The sequence below is a fragment of the Gadus morhua genome, unplaced genomic scaffold, assembly GCF_902167405.1.
Source record: "Gadus morhua unplaced genomic scaffold, gadMor3.0, whole genome shotgun sequence".
NCBI classification, from domain to species: domain Eukaryota; kingdom Metazoa; phylum Chordata; class Actinopteri; order Gadiformes; family Gadidae; genus Gadus; species Gadus morhua.
Window position 1 is genome coordinate 482,714 of NW_021964145.1, and position 17,575 is coordinate 500,288.

The 17,575-nt window shown below is 47.8% G+C and overlaps 2 protein-coding genes across 2 annotated transcripts; both read left to right on the top strand.

The window, feature by feature from the left end:
- The first annotated feature begins 1,670 nt into the window (after positions 1-1,670).
- Positions 1,671-2,623, top strand: LOC115539177 (disintegrin and metalloproteinase domain-containing protein 15-like). Its single transcript, XM_030350321.1, has 2 exons — positions 1,671-1,978; positions 2,060-2,623. Exons 1-2 carry the CDS (start codon positions 1,711-1,713, stop codon positions 2,194-2,196), a joined length of 405 nt encoding a protein of 134 aa, XP_030206181.1. The 5' UTR covers positions 1,671-1,710; the 3' UTR covers positions 2,197-2,623.
- Positions 2,454-5,320, top strand: LOC115539182 (uncharacterized). The gene is made up of 5 exons (XM_030350325.1): positions 2,454-2,462; positions 2,751-2,870; positions 2,927-3,465; positions 3,537-3,861; positions 3,987-5,320. Exons 1-5 carry the CDS (start codon positions 2,454-2,456, stop codon positions 4,689-4,691), a joined length of 1,698 nt encoding a protein of 565 aa, XP_030206185.1. The 3' UTR covers positions 4,692-5,320.
- The last annotated feature ends 12,255 nt before the right edge of the window (positions 5,321-17,575 follow it).

A 17,575-nucleotide genomic window follows, 5' to 3' on the forward strand; every position in this document is an offset into this window, starting at 1 on the left:
GCTAGGTCCAAAAAAACGTTTTTGAAAAGTGGTAAGTTGCCCTTAACCTAACCCTAACCCATTAGCAAACGACTCAAAATGGCCTAAAACGTGCTCCTAGACACTTTCTGTGTGAACTTTTTTGACTCCACACGTGCTCAAATTTTCACAAGATTTTACATGGGGGGGGGGGGGGTCAATGGCAGCTATATGAAGGAAGTTGGCTAGAACTCCAAAACTTTGAATTAAAACTTAAAAGATAGAACGCTTCACGAATTTGCGTGTCATCCTTGCGCTATCTGCCCAGCGATGCTCTCTGTTTCTCAGCCAATCGGCAGCCACAAATCTTCCCCTTAACTTTTCCCCAACTTTCGCCCGCCCAATCAGCAACAGCGCATCGACTTAAGGGACCTCAGCTAAAGGGGCGCCCCGCCCAATCAGCAACACGCATCAGCATGAACTTAAGGAAAACCTTCCACGTGTGTCAGCCATTATCTCTGCAGTCGGTGATAAGGTAGGATGTGGCGATTAGCCTTGAAAACGAGAGCTGGTAAACCGTGAAAAATGCGTTAAAATGTTAGAGGACGACTCGGTTATATGCTATAGACCCTATTGTGTATGTGGTATAAATGCTGGGACGAATTTCGAATTATAAATATGTTAAAATTAATGTTGAAATTACGGAGAGTCGCGATTGCCATTGAAACGGATTGCGCGGGAGTTAGCCTTGAAAACGAGTACTGGTAAATCGTGAAAAATGCGTTAAAATGTTAGAGGAAGACTCGGTTATATGCTATAGACCCTAGTGTGTATGTGGTATAAATGCTGGGACGAATTTCGAATTATAAATATGTTAAAATTAATGTTGAAATTACGGTGAGTCGCGATTCCCATTGAAACTGGTGGCGCGGCGATTAGCATTCCAACCTTTCAAACCTTCTGTTATCTTTCCTGTAAGCATCCATGAACATAAAAGTCACTTTAAGGTAGTAAACTGTAATGCACGTTTAATGCAATGCTCGTTTAATGCTGTGTCGTGTCATTTGTTGTCATTGTAGATGTCTTTTGCAAATTTGAGGATTACCGCGTCGCATCAGTTGGTCCTGCGGGCCTCTGATGCGGCGGCGGCCTTCACCGCCGCCATGGGGCCACGCGGGACCCAGGCTCCCGCCAGCGCCAAGAGGCCGGAGGAGGTGGAGAAGGAGGCCCGAGCCCGCGTCGTCTCCGAGGGTGGTGACCCCGGGAACCCCATGCTGGTGCTGGGCTGCCACAGCATCCAGCCTGGCAAGTACCGGGGTCAGACCTTCCGGTGGCTCCTGGAGAACGACGCGGGCTACGCCTGTCACCTGGTCGCCAGTCACCAGCGGGAGCGGGAGACGAGTGCCTTGGACAGCCCGTTCATGGCCAACAAGGACAGCCTCGCCCGCTACTCCTGCGCCCACCCCGCTTTTGCGGAGCACCTCAAGTTCCGCCGGGCGCAGGAGGAGGCCCGGGCTCGCGCCACTCTGCCCGGGCGGGGGGGCGAGGCGCTTGTTGGCTTCGGGCTGTTCAAGGAGGACACCCTGAAGGACCTGTACGAATCCAAGGACAAGGACCGTCAGGAGTAAGTCATATTGTGGTGAAGGGCAGTGGAGACGGTGCTGTGACATGTTTATATTTTTTGATTTTCGATCATTGTCTTGCAGATACGTCAAGTGGCTACGACGGAAGACACCGCAGCCTGGGAGCTCCATGGACGCCGCCATTCAGTACTTCTTGGGCCGAGACAAGGAGCGGTCGGCGGAGGCGGCTGCTACACCCCCTCCGCCCGCCAGCAGCAGCACCAGCAGCGGCCCCAGCACCACCACCAGCCAGGCCGCTGCTTCAACCGTGCTGCCGCCCCGCAAGCCGACCGCTCCCAATTTCTCGGCCCTTGTGCGCGGGCGTCCGATGGGCCCCAGGGAGCTGCAGGCCCAGATCAGGAGACTGATGAGCCCACCAGCACGGCCTGCAGCTCCAGGTCGGTAGCTCTTTCTTTCTGTTACACACAACAGAGGTTGAGTGTATACGATTTACTGACCGTTGCCCCCCCCCCCCATAGCGGTGTCTTCCGTCAGAGACCAGCGCCCCTCGGTTCCGCCGCCCCCCACCACAGAGGTGACGGACGAGGAGCTGGTCCGGATGGTCACTGATGTAGAAATGGGTAACTGGCACCACACCGGACGTGTCGCACTGTAACATTGGCCTTGGATATCTATTCTTGAGTCAGTATGTTTGTATTAACTGTAACTTTTTAATTTGCTGGTCGCTAAAGCTGATGCCTGAAGGATAAAGGTAGGTTTATCAGGTGATGTAGCCGTCTTTGTAGGTGGTAGACGCGCCGTCCTCTCTCACGTGGTGGTAATGTGGATTTGATTAAACTCCCAGTCTAGCAAACCTCGCCTTGTAACTAACAGTCGCCTTGTAGCACTAAACCATTTTATCTAATCAACAGCATGCTGCACGTCATGAATGCTCAGACTCACTTAGTCTCGCTTGCCCGTGTGTTGCCCCGTCACTCTCATTGTGCTGATGCCATTTGGTTGTGCGTGACCGTGTCTGAAGCTGGCGTACAGGTCCTTCAGGCCCTCCCGCTCCCGCTGGTGACGCCTCCGACTCCACCTCCCCCGGCACCGTCCTCCACCCCACCACCACCACCACCACCACCACCACCACCACCACCACCACCACCACCACCACAAGTTGCGGCTGCTCCACCGACGGTCGGGCTTCCTGCTCGGGCTCCGGCGCAGACCAGGGTGGAGCCTCGTGGCGTCTCCGTGGAGGAGACGCCGTGCGGGGAGGCCACCCTGGCGCCGGAGCCGAAGAAGAAGAGGAGGAAGACGACGACGACGGGCGACGTGGAGCAGCCGGCAACGCCCGCTCCTGCTCGGGCTGAGGTACAGACACACGCCCGTCGTACTCACAGACACACGACTCGGTGGAGACGACCGTCAGACTGCGTACGCAGCAGCGACTCGCCCTCCTCACGGTGTGTTTGTCTGTGTTGTCTTCATCCTCCTCACAGACCCGGTTGCCTGAGGGCTGGCGGACAGCCCTCACCGGGGCAGAGCAGGAGTGGATCGGCCGGGCGCTGTTCCAGCAGACCAGCGGGGGGTCCCTCAAGCTAACCACGGACCTCAAGCTGTGGTGGGACCCCCCCCAGCCCCGGCTGAACTATACTCAGCCACCCGCCTCGGCGGCTGCCTTCTTCGCGTGTCGGTTGTTCCTCTGGGCGCCCCTGCACATGTGGGGTCCCCGGCCGACATGCTGCCAGAAACATCTCACCAAGTGTGGGATGTACAAGACCATCCGGAAGGTCTTGGACATCGACGGCTGGTACTTGATGGCCACCGAGTACCTGGAGTGCCGTCGGTGTCGGAGGAAGGTAGCCGCCTGGTCGCAGGAGGTCGTGAGGCAGCTGGGAGAGGGGCATCGCGCCCTCTTCCCGGCGATCCTCACCTACAAGTAAGCAGCTGTCTGAAAACTGTCGGTGTGTCTGCGTGTGGCTCTTCTGTAACACGTGCGCTCCCCTGTAGGCTTGCCTGCGACCGGCGGGTCATCATCCAGCTGCGTGAGCGTACTCGGGGGAACAGCGCCACGCAGCTGCAAAAAAAACTCTGTGAGGCACACACAGAGGCCTGGATGCGGCGGTCCATACACTACCTCAGCGTCATGGAGCCCTTCACGTCGACGGGTGTCGTGCGCCAGTGCACCCCACCGCCGAAACCATCGCCAGACGTGCCGCAGTACGGCTGGCTGTTGGTGGTGTACTGCCACGACATCCTGTCTCGCCTGGAGGACGTGAAGGCCCGGGTCACCTCAGTCTTCGGATCCATCCTAAAGATGGATTCGACCAAGAAGGTGAATGTGGTGTCGGAGCACGAGCGTTACACTCTTGCGACGTGCGTGCAGCCTTATTGACTTGTGTGTTTGTGTGTGTCTGTGTCTGTGTCTGTGTCTGTGTCTGTCGCCTCGCCTTCAAACAGGTGACCCGGAAGCTCGCCGGTGCCGCCGCCCATACCGCAGCCTGGGCGACCAACGTGGGCAACGAGCACGGGCAGGTGCTAATGTCCGTGCTCACGGCCACCGAGGGGGGTGGCCTGTTGCCCATGGCTGCGGGGTTAATGAGGCGGTACCGGGACGCTGGGGTAGCGCAGCCTCGCGTCCTCTATGTCGACCGGGACTGCTGTTCGTCCCACGGGGGGTCCAAGGCAGCTGCTGCGTTCCAGGAGTGGGACAAGCTGGTGGTCCGGTTGGACATTTGGCACCTGATGCGACGCTACGCATCAGGTGTCACAACCGAGAGCCACCAGCTGTACAAGCCCTTCCTGCAGCAGCTGTCTGCCAGTATCTTCCTGTGGGACCCAGAGGACACAGCCCGGTTGCTCAACGCCAAGAGGAGGACGCTAGAGGCGCAGGGGATGACCTTCTCGTCCGACGCCGGAGTGTGGAGGCACGTCAGCCGCAGGGAGATGGCTCTCCATTGCCGTCGCCGCACGCGTGGAGCTGCGGCGACCGAGCGGCTGATCGATGACCTCCTGCAAACCTTCGGCGGTGCCAACGGGCGAGACAACTACCGAGGAGGACGACGAGCTCGCCGAAGGCCGGCAGGAGTTGGAGGACCTCACCCTCCACGTGCCTGGCGAGTTCACCGCTCCTCGGACGGACCCGCGGTCAGGGCATCCAGCTGACGCACCCGCGCCCGAGCCATCCCGTCCGACCGATCCCCCCGAGCCCCGCTCCCCCGGCCGGTCCTCGCCAGAGCCTCAGCAGGCCGCTGAGGTGAGTGCGACTCGCTCGATCAAACGCTGAGCTCTGTGGCGTCCGTTTCACTTGTTTTCCGTGTCAGCGTGTGTTCGCAGGAGTATCGAGGACCAGACAACCAGCCAGGGTACCTGGCCGTGGTCCGCTTGGCCATGGCCTTAGTGGGGCTGCGCCACGAACATGCCCTGTCCGAGGGGAGGGTAGACGAGCTCATCGGCCTTTACGAGGACCTGTCCCCGTTAGACAGGGCCCGAGTAGTTTACCCTCCCCGCTACCCGGACGGGGCAGCTTGGGGGGGACGATTCATGGCAGCAAAGACAGGCCGCACCAGTATCCCTGGTGCGGCTTGTTGTGGTGAAGCTTGGGGAGCTGAGGGCAACAAGGCCCACTTGCTCGATGGTGTCTTGGTTGGATCTACCCCGCTCAACCCCCAAGTGCTCTCCATTGGCCCCTCCCCCACCTTCTCCAGGACCAGTTGCCGCTGGATTTCTGGCTTCCTCCCCATCCACACCTGCCATCCATCCGGTCTACTACTCCTGCATGTCATGCAGTGCACTGGAGAAGAGAGTGGAAGGGTTGGAGTTATTAGTAAGTCATCTGCAGGCCACGGTGTCCCTACAGCTTGATGGCAGCACTGGAACAGCACAGGCCACCTCTTCAGCCACCCCCAGCCCTGGAAACACACACAGCCATGACACGGAGACCCCGCCCACACCAAGGTCACTTGTGTGCGCAGTGACACTGAGCACACAGCCCGAACCCGCCGTACCCTTTTCAATGCAATTGTTCTTGCAAGAGGACCTCCACAGTTTGTTCTATGACCAACACATGTCACCCACATCCACTGACGCATTTAATGCATACTTAACTGATCCAATCCAATAAATAAATGCTTTATTGTTGACCGTCTCATCGTCTTGTTTAGTGATGAAGTGACATTTTTAATTTGGAATAATTATGGCCAAATCAATCTCAACACATATTATATATAGAATATACATAAAACCCTGTAGATGTTGGTGTGTTTGTGACAATGTTTTGATTTTGACAAATTATAAATACTTGTAGTTTATTTATAATTCGTTTATAGTTTAGTTTATTTGTTTACTAAAGAATTAGTCTCAGCATTGAACATGTGTTGATTTGGAAGTTGGATTTTTTGTCAGTGTCACCATTGAACATTAACACCAGTTAATTTCGGATTACAAATGCATTGTTACTGAGATTTGTACAGAGAAAAATATTACCTTATTTGTAATGCCTTACATTGCCGCAAAAAGTAATACATTACAGTAATCACATTACTTTTGTAAGGCGTTACTCCGAACACTGCTCATGAGTAGATCTTGATGGAACTTTACTTGACTGCTTTAAAGGTTGATGAATGTCCCTGCTGTCAGCGTCATGAGGTGATGAAGACTGTGGCACCTGTCCTTCATTCAATTGATGTTAGCAAGGCATCGAGTGTCCTTGGGGTTGACCTAATTGGTCCGCTTCCCAATACCGCAAAGGGCAAAAGGTAGCTCTTATGCATGGCTGATGTATGTATAACCACATTTAAAGATAGTCATTGCAAAAGATTTGGTCTAAAGGAAAACTAGGGATGGAATGTCTGACAAGGATGGAATGTCTATTAACGATTATTACTACATTTATAGCATGCATTTTATGTTGCAGATTTATTCTGACAGCAACAGACCTTTTTACTAAGTGGGTTATGGCAAAACCCGTGCACCAAAACAGCCGTTGAGGTGTCCAGAAATATTGGAAACATTCTCCTCGACTTCGGTCTTGTTGACAGAATTATAACAGACCAAGGAAGGGAATTTGTGAACGTATATAATTGTAATTTATGTAATTTACTTATGTGTTCATAGCACTCTAGATAGTAGGTATTGTGGCAACCCAGGCCTTGCCAATCAACTTGATGCAGAGCACCTGAGGGCCAGTGAGAGAGCAGACCTTAGGCCCCGTTTACACAAAGGGAAAACGCAGATATTTCCACGCGGTTTGGCCTCTCATTTACACGAAAACGCCATTTTTATCACAGAAGACGATCATTTCTAAAAACTCCGGCCAAAGTGGGGATTTCTGAAAACGCTGGTTATGTGTTGTCGTGTCAACAGGGAGAAACAGGGTTTTAGGTTCTGAAGCGTCACATTATGCGCCAGGAAATGCTTAACGTCATATGAGCACCCTATGTTTAGTTTGTTTGTTACAGGAAGACGCTCGCATTATTCGTTGTTGTTGATTCTGAGGATTCATATTGGCTTGCATGTCTTTATCCTTCTCCCTACACTGCCTCTGTCACGTTAAAATTGTACCGGGGGTGAAAATTGTACCGGCCTAAGTCATAAATTGTCCGTTGCCAGGCAACGGACAACAGATTACGTAAGGGGTTGTCCGTTGCCAGGCAGGTTTCATTCGCGCTCATGTTGCCGAAGACGAAATAATATAATACAGATAACGGATCGCTAGATAACACTTGTTTTTACTTTATATTTGTATTGCATTTAATTGTTTAATCGAATTTAGCTAGTAAACTGAGTGTTTAATGTGTATCATAGTCTAGCTAGCTTGTGTTAATTTAATTTCCTTAATTAAATTTAGAGAATAGATCATAGGTGATAGATAGATAGATAGATAGATAAGCAGGCATTTACTAACTGGTAAATGTTTTTTATTATTATTATTCACGTTATCCCCATAACATTTAGCTATTACTGTGTAGGGAAATAGATAAATACAATGCAATACAATAGAAATTAGGAGTAAGTTAGGAAGTTAGGAACGCTAATAAATGTAATTCGTAAAATAAGTGTTATCTGTCTTGTCGCGCTCAATGAACGAGTTTGCGAATGTTCAAGAACCTTCAACGTCATTCGACACGATCGTCTGTTGCCAGGCAGGTTTGGAATGGATTAGTATGGATGACGTAGGCCGGTACAATTTTCGCCCCCGGTACAATTTTAACGTGACACCGCCCATAGGTTTGGCATAGTTATAATGGCGCTCGACGGCGTATTTATGCGTTTTGATGTAAACGACAACTTTTTTGAAAACAATGTGTTATTTTGGAAAACAAAGGGGGGGGGGGGAATATTCGTTTCTATAAATACCCTGCTACGTATAAACGTGGCCTGAAACAGCATGCTCGAAGGCGCATTCAGGGCTCTCTTGGCTTGGGTGTGAGGAGAGACCAGCCGTTGGAACCAGGCAGTGGATCCCGCCAATTATCTTTTTGTTATTTTAAGTAAAAGATCCTTGTTTTGTATTATTAAAAGGGTCTTTGTGGCTTAAGAACTAAAGAGAATCGTGTGCTGTTCGAGGAGGCGGTCCAGTCCCCGAGCCGGGTTGCCACAGTATGTGTGAATGAATGAATCAGGGGGGTATACCACGAACCTCGCTGAACATACCCAGGCTTTCTTGGGAAAACCTGGCTCGACAGAGCCGCAACTCGCAATCAGAGTTAAATGGTACCACAACGCTCACTTTAGATTCAATTAGTTGAACCAGGTTTTCCGCTTTAGGTTCAATGCGCGTTCACCTAAAAGGGGCATTTCTCGCATCATTTGACTCACCCTTATGCAAAATAAATCGCGCGAGAGCGGTGTATTTCATCCAAGGCGAGCAGTGTATTATTATGAACTCCTACAAGGAATTCAAAGTTCAAATCACAGCCAAGGGGAACACGGTTGCCCATAATATGGCTATGTGAAATAAGTGGCTGCCTCTGCCATGAATCGTCCCACCCAAGTTGCGTATGGCAAAAACCTGTTACTTTATGCAACTAATTGCTGACTCAAAAGGGGAAAGCAATGAGCCCCGGGCTTAAGCCCGGTTCACTCCGCGGTTACCTATTGATCTCTGGCCTCTCCAACTGAATCACGCGCTATTGCCCGTCAAGTGGGCGTGGCCTATGTGAAGTGGGCGTGGCCTATGTGACGTATTAGCCTCGGCTTCCTCACCTGTCTGAGGTGCTGCCTTCTGTGGATGGCTATTGCAGCCTTCAGTAAGGTCCTGCTCCCCTTGTGGCTATGTACAGTATTTAGTCTTTAAGCGTCGCTGTATCACCATGGTGACTTATGCTCGCAACCAAACCTGGTCGGGAGCAGCTTTTCAGCTTAGTCTACCTGGAGATCGGCTACTTAAATCGGGGTGTTCGCAGCTTCCTAGCCCCTCCTCCGACAATGGCGTCGCCATTTTTGGTTGTTCCCGTGGACCTCTGCGCACTATTCGTACAGGCGTCTCTCTGGAGAGACAGAACCGATCCCCTGGCATTGTCTGACGATATTCTTTAGAGATACAGGTTCTCATCAGAGGGTATTCGTTATTTGATCGTCCTTGTTGGCCCGTATGTAGGTAATGCTACACAAAGAAGCCGTGCACTTACTGTTGCGCAGTGTGTCTGTGTTTCAAGTTCAAAGGTGGCCCAACGTTCAACGTACATTAACCTTGTATAGTCAAGTGCCGTGTTGTCCATTATCCCTTACATAACCGCTATGTCAGTGACACAATTAGGCCTAGGCATTTTTTATTCTCCAAATTCATATTATAGCTGGGAGAATTGTTAAGAAAAATCTCCTCCATAGTCGACCTGGAGTCACAGGCCGACAGAGTCTCCTGCAAGAATCTAGGGAAACCTAGACATTCTTTCCAAAGATTAAACATTTAGAAGATACGTGACACTTTGCTTTGATACTTATATACCTCTGATTGGAGATTGATTGTCGGCGGCTCCTCCAAAATAATGTTTATACCTTCAACTAAAAATGACACCATTAATTTACACTTAATCATTTCACATTTGATTAGCAAGACAATTATTTATGTCCATTGCCAATACATGAATACATTCTCATTTCAAATGCCTTGGATGTCGAGGCAGTGGGTTCAGAGGACATCCCCCCTTCCACTCCTACCATCATCGGCCGACCTTCGTTATTAATTGGCGAGAGCCAGCTCCTCCGAAGTGGTGAAGGGCGGTGGAGAAGTCCCCCTCCCAGTCATATTAATTTGGGTTTTCTTTTTATTTGCTACAAGTAATCAACATGAGATTAAAGGTTGGAGCCTAAGCCATTGCAAATCATAGGCTAGATTCACCTGAAATTATTCAAATGGATGCTTACAACTTACCACATTGAATAATATTTTTATATTTATTTTTGACTTGGCCCCATGTTCGTAGGAGCGTGCTGGCACCACATCTATGGGGGTAAATGGCATGATGATAGCTACATGATATTCTTTAGACAATATGCAGAATCTTTTCACTTACGAATTAACACGGTCGGCTATTTTTTGCCAGCACCCTAGCCATATTATGGGCAACGGTGTTCCCCTTGGCTGTGATTTGAACTTTGAATTCCTCGTAGGAGTTCATAATAATACACTGCTCGCCTTGGGTGAAATACACCGCTCTCGCTCGATACATTTTTCAAAAGGGTGAGTCAAATGACGCGATAAACGCCCCTTTTGTGTGAACGCGCATTGAACCTAAAGTGGAAAACCTGGTTCAACTAATTTAATCTAAAGTTAGCATTGTGATACCATTTAACTCTGATTGCGAGGTTTGGGCTATACCCCCCAGGTCTCTAATTTTCTGCCAATTTCTATGTTACCTGCACCCTCAAAAGATTTTGAGAAAAATGTTGCTAAACAACTTGTTGATTACTTATAAAAATAAACATCTAGATGAGGGGAATGTAGTGGTGGCCATCCCTGTTTGGACACCCCTGCCTTAGCCCATGAGGCGAAACCTAGACGTCATAACCTACAATGCATGAAATAGAACGATTGTAGGCGTAGCTGTCTAGTTTCCCACCTGCTGTACCCTCCAAATGTTGACAGAATAGCGTGGAGGATGGGCTGCGATATGCGCCGCCTTATATACACGGTGCCGTGGGAAATGTGGGCAGTGCCCACGTTGATTGGTACAGTTCAAATGTTCAGTGCGCGCAAGCACGCACACTGGACAAGCCCATATAGCGAAGCCTAGACGGGTACGCCTACAATCGTAGAACTAGAGTTATAATATCATAACTATCGTTCGATAGTTATGATATTATAACTCTAGTTCTACGATGTGGGGGTAATGCAGCTGGTGTGTTCGATCCTGCTTCCTAGTGGCTATGTGTGGACAGCTTTTGTGCTTAAAATACGTAACAGGCTAAACATAGCCTTTTTAAGCGTATTGTCCGGCACAATCATAGCTTTTTAAACATTCTTCTATCAATGGCTATGAAGCATCAGCTGATAGCATACAACCAACATGATCCCAGTGTTGTGAGACCTGTGTTGCAGGCCACACACCGCAGCTTAAGATGCTCCACCACCAGGATGCGGAACAGCTTCCTACCTCAAACTGTCAGGATGCTCAATGCACCAGCGTCCCAGATCTTCTCACTGGACTTTATTTATTATTTATTTATTTATTAATCATTGGGACGTTTGTTTGTTTGTTTGTTTGAAATGTATGTTTGATCTTGATCCGTGAGAAACGCCTTCTCGTTTTGTTGTTCAATCAACAAAATGACAATAAATTTGATTTGATTTGATTTTGATTTGATTTGATCTATAGTAGATGTTGCTGTGCTAAGAGAAGAGATCCAGAAAGCACTACAAGATAAATTCCCCACTGATATGCATATCCAAATAGCCAACAATGAGGTGTACATTGGCATAAAGTATGCAGTTGGAATGGTTCTGACTAATGGATCAACAGGTGGTCTCACCGATTTTGGAGTTAATCCAAATAGTTGTTGTGAAGGGCACACTTCTATTCATTGTGAAAAGCTTGATTGCTTGGTCGGTTGAACATCTCAGGAGCTTTATCCTTGAGAAAACAAGCACTGTGAAAGTGCTAGAGCCTTCAGAGCTGTCTGACATGTTCCCATTAACACCTTATGTGCTTGGTGGAAAAGGCATTGTATCCCTGAAACGATACATATGTGTTCCATAGATAGTATATCCTTTTAACTCACTCTATCTGTCAATGTATTTCGGTATGTAACTATGAAGCAAAATGGAGGGAATTGTATCTAACACGCGTGGAGAAAAATACCATCGAGCTACTTCAAGGGTCTGACTGTGATTCTGAGCTCAAATCAGACTCCCGCTCTGGTTAGTATCAAGTAGGCGTGGCCTATGTGAAGTGGGCGTGGCCTGCGGGCGTATTGGCTCCGCCCTCCTCACTTGTCTAAAGGTGCCGCAATCTGTGGCTGGAGTAGTTATTGCAGCTTGCGTGTTCGATTCGATCCTCCTTCCTGGTGGCCATGTCAATAGTATCCAGCTGCAGCCCTGGAGAACCTATTGTTAAAGGGGACCTATTATGCTTTTTCGACTTTTATGACCTATAAACGTTGTTATAATGATTGATAGTCATGTTTAACCATACTAAAGTGTGAAATGATGACGTACATGCATTTCAACGTATTCCCTGCTGACAGTCTGGGGTGGCTGTGCAGAGCGCTAAACACTCGGATCAACTTTTGCGATTCACTTGTTCACATTTCCGGGAAACATCTACGTAGACGTACTCCTGCCGCGCCCCCATATGCCTGGTCAAATGTGCGCGCGCGCGCTCCAAGTCCACACTTTTCACTTCACAGTGTAGCTTTGCACGTTTGTGGAACAATGCCTTCTCCTCCCATAAAATATTTTTTTGGTTGTGAGGGAAACTTATTTAATTTATTTCGTTTTCCGAAATACCCAAGTACCAGGCAAAAGTGGGTAGATCTGCTGATTCCCGGCCAACAACTGAATAACCTGCTGGTTTGTCAACAGCACTTCCTACCGGACTCTTTCACAAACCTAGGCCAATGCACGGTTGGATTAGCAACTCAGCTGGTGCTCACTGATGGCTCTGTTCCAACAATCCTCAGCCGTGTTGAAGAGTCAGAAGCTCAAGTTGTAAGTAACATTTTATCAACTGTCCGACTTGTGTTTATTATGCGTCATTCGGATAAAAGTGTCCGTGGATAGAGTACATATAGACTACAAGTAGCTACATTTGTCTGCTGTGCACCGTGATTATGCACTCCTCAATGCAGTGATTTTTTTAACCGTGTTTTTACCAAATAAATAAGATAGACAGGAGTGTTGTGGTCCATCTCAGTATGTGACTTACCCCCAAATGTGTCACCAGCATGCATGCATGCATGCTAATTACAAGCTATTCAGTGTATGTAGTATGCTAATTGAACACAATGGAGCTGATAGAGGAGAGTAATTCCAGCCTCCAAAGACTTAACCTGCATGCATGTGTGCATGCAAAATACTAATTGTCATCAAACTTGCTTATTGAGCATAATTATTGACTAACCTGGTTAAATAAAGGCTAAATAAAAATAAAAAAATGTTGCAGAGTGTGTAAGGACCAAAGGGTTTTTAAAAGCAAACACACCATGTTTGAGAACTAAAGTACAATTTGTCTTTTTAATAGAGTACATCACAGCAGAGCCTGACCGGTGTAACACGCAGGGACACGGGATGTCAAACAGACCCTCCATATACACTGTCCAGTGCAACACAGACAGTGTGCAATGTGAGATCTGTTGGCACAGAAATGCTGTTTCCGTCCTCAAAATCTGTGACCACACAGTTGTCCCTTGTTACACTGAAGCAACACGTGCCGTGTTCTTTCGGAAAAAGTCTGCAGAGTCAGGATCGCTTTAACTCACTTTATTTAGCAAAGGTTTGGACTAGCATACTATGAAGTGTTACGTATTTTAAGTACATATCGTTGCTGTCCGATGAAAACCGCGGATGTCCATTTTTGCCGATTTTGAGATTTTACGATGATAGAATGTCCAGGTTCATTTCCGTATACAGTATGCGTCATGAACCTAATTGACCAATGAAAAGTTGTGAAACACGTCATCTGATTTTCAAGTATATCCATTTGGTGTCAAAGCTGTCAATCACGCCGCGTATCTCCCGCCCTGTGGAGTCATCTCATTAGCGTCTCTGGAAGCGCATCATCGGGTAGCCGAATAACACTTTGAAGTTAAGGTATTTCGTTTTTTTGTCAACTGTTCTCAAGTTTATTCTAGTTGCAATATAATATGAAGTAATTTTCACCGAATATTTTTTATTGTGAACCTGACTGACGAACGTAAATTAAGTAGGCTAAATACGGCAGTAACGCGTATCGAAACCGAAATCACTACACTCAAAGCCACGAACCTGTCTCGTGGTGTGAGAAGGCAGAAGCGCGATATGCACTTTCTAACTCTGGTAAAATTGTCAGATTGAAATTTGCTAATTTGTCTAAATAATAATCTGCTGACACCGCCCCCTCTTATTGATGCCGTAAATTTGCGACGAGATGCCCTCTCTGTGATGACAGTTCTCCGTGGATACGGAGGATTTCATTTCTCCACAGCCGACAAAGTCCTCATATGCGACATGAACGACATTTATCCAGAGTGGGCCAAGCGCGAAAAAGATTGCCTGTGTGATCCCTGTCTCTATTGTTTTGTGTGATATGACCGGCAGTGGGTCTGCTTATAGGTCAGAATGAAGTCACTAGACACTCTAGTGAAGAAGCAAACGATTCAGGTAGAATAAAGTACCCATCCTTTCAACAATCAGTGGCCGCTTCATTCTGGCCTTCATAACGAGGCATAGTGTTTCGAGTAGCGTATGTGTGTGCGCGAGAATGGCAGTGTGCGTATGTGTGTGTGTGATTGACGTCAGCGAGTGAGTGGACGAGCGAGGAGAGCGAGCGGTAGCGCGTGTGTCTGTGTTTTTTTAGTGAAATGGCAGCTTCATTTTTGCTTTTCTTTTCTGCAATACAGTGCCAAATAAATATTATTTTGATGATAGCCTGGTGAGACAGTAGCTTTCCTTTACAGTAGGCCTAACTTTATCGCTAGAAAAAGTTTTCCCCTTGTCGCCTGAGACGTAGGTCAAGGAGTGGACGTTACAACCTCGGTATAGCTTGTTAGTGTACTGATTCATTATTGCTTCATAGTTAGCAGGAGACATAATTATGAAGGGACAATGAATCAGTACACTGATATTCATACTGACAAGATTAATAATCTATGATCAGTTTATTAAATAGGCTTAGGTTGGACGTAGGCTATTTAATAAACTTAGCGTAGCCTATTCATCTGTCAGTATGAAACGCGACTTGCCCATTCATGATCGGAAGAACGCGTATCGACCACCGTTACTGAAATATGAACGTATGTCCATTTAAACTTGATTGTGGTAAAATGTGAACCATACCATCACACTGTCAATATTACGACTACATTTAAAGATGACGTACCAAGTATGACAACGCTACCTTCAACTGCTTTGAAATTAGGGTGTTTTTTTCATTTCCTGAAAAGTAACCGTTTTGGACATACGCAGTTTTCATCGGACAGCGACGATAAGCTGCTCCCACATAGCCATTAGGAATCAGGATCGAACACACAAGCTGCATTACCCTCACATAGCCACTAGGAAGCAGGATCGAACACTAAAGGTACGGCCACACCAAAAGCGTTACCCGCGTATCACGCGTATAAAATCGGCAATTTTTCCATAGGGAACCATTGGTTTACGCGCGTATGAGACGCGTGCACGCGTTACACGCGTATAAGCAACATTTTACTCGCGTTAGGCGCGTATGAGGCGCGTATATATACGCGCGTACATATACGCGCGTACGAGGAGTTCAAAAAATTGAACTTTTTACGCTCATACGCGCCGCAATAGCCAATCAGCGTTGAGCTTGACCCGACGTCACTGGCAGAGAGTAGTGAGCTTGGACAGAAGCATACGGCCGACATCTTTCTTTATTCTGTGTGGAAATAGTAACATAGTTACGCCATTAAATGCTTTTATGGAAACATTTTTAGTGAGAAATGTGCATTTTACTTTCATAATGTTCGCTCGGTGAATGTGAAGGATGTTTGGTTTGATAGTTATGACGAAGAGGGAACGCTCCGTTCACTTGCATGGACAGAGTCTCTGGTTACTAAGCAACCTCAACGTCTTGGCGGACTATATATCTGCTGATCAACACTACGAATGCTGGAAACACACCAGACACACCATGTGAAGTTATTTGAGCCGATTATTGTTATTTATATCCGAGATTATTTAATCTAACCCGATCTAAGCTCTATCACCCAAACACGGCGGCGTTTGGGTTTCCTACCTCGGACTCCAGCGCAGCCATGTCCATGGCAGCCACGGCCGGCAACTTTCTTTATTCTGGGTGGAAATAGTAACATAGTTACGCCATTAAATGCATTTATGGAAACATTTCTAGCGAGAAATGTGCATTTTACTTTCATAAGGTTCGCTCGGTGAATGTGAAGGATGTTTGGTTTGATAGTTATGACGAAGAGTGAACGCTCCGTTCACTTGCATGGACAGAGTCTCTGATTGCTAAGCAACCTCAACGTCTTGGCGGACTATTTCTCTGCTGATCAACACTACGAATGCTGGAAACACACCAGACACACCATGTGAAGTTATTGAACCCGATTATTGTTATTTATATCCGAGATTATTTAATCTAACCCGATCCAAGCTCTATCATCCACCCAAACACGGCGGCGTTTGGGTTTCCTTCCTCGGACTCCTAAATCCAGCGCAGCCACAGGCTGGGGGGGGGGGGGGGAGTTTTGGGCGGTCTCATCTACGCGCGTTACGCGCGTATCTGACCATTTTTGACACAAAATGGTCAAGCAACATTTTAGCTGCGTTACGCGCGTACATGGTACGCGAGGTACGCGCTTGGTGTGTTCGCGGCTTTAAGCTGCAATAACTACTTTAGCCACAGATGGCAGCACCTTTAGACAGGGGCGGAGCCATAACGTCATCCCGGCCACGCCCACTTGACGGTCTCTAGCGGGTGATTCGAAGTGAAGAGGACAGAGATCAATAGGTAGACGGCGAAGAGCCACCGGGGGCTTGAAGTAGATCACGGTATTTTCCTCTCCACGCGTTAGATACAATTCCCTCCCTTAAGCTTCATAGTTACCATACCGAAACATGCCTGCTTTAACAAATAAAGTCAGTTAAAAGCAACCCGGGATTGGACTATTTTCTTTGAAGAATGCTGCAAAGACGTTTGGAAGAAAGTCCCGAGAATCCCGGCAGGCGCGACGCTTAAACAACTTCCACAGGCCACACACGTCTGAGGTAAATAGAACCCATTGTCTTAAAGATTAGATCTGCAATAGGATTACTTATAAGAACATTTAGGTGTAAGTTTGTTTTAGCCACCGTCCGGTCGTGCTGCTCCAGAGGCCTAGACCTCGACTTAAAAAGCATAACAAAACGTGTAGATGAACGGTTGCAGAACTCCCTCCCTCCCTCCCTCCCCCCTTCTTTCATGCCCCACACTTGAGTTGTTTTGAGTACTCGTCGTTAACGATCGTTCTTGGTACTGGTTGAGAGGTGAAGTCCTCCACTATCGGTCTCTGTATAGATCGGGCCAAAATAGTATATTAACGAGAGTTATCTTTCACTTTCCTGAGGCCGGCACGGTCTGTGTACATAAGCAGTAGCTCCATAGCGGACGATCGGAGTGGATACTATCTTATCTGCTGATCTGCTAATACCACCCTAGACTGTATGCTTACATTTTTCATTCAAGTCTGTTGGTATTTTGTTATTCTTCTTTTCGTTTCACTGAAGCGTTTATATGATAGTTTCCCATTTCATTACACAGTCCTTTGCATTGTTGTTGAAAACTGCAAGGTCTTTTGGGCTGCAGGGGTTGGGTAGTAGAGTGCAGACAAGGCAGTGCTCCATTGTGTGGTCTGCTTCTCCACATTCATAGGTGGTTGGGCCAGTCTTG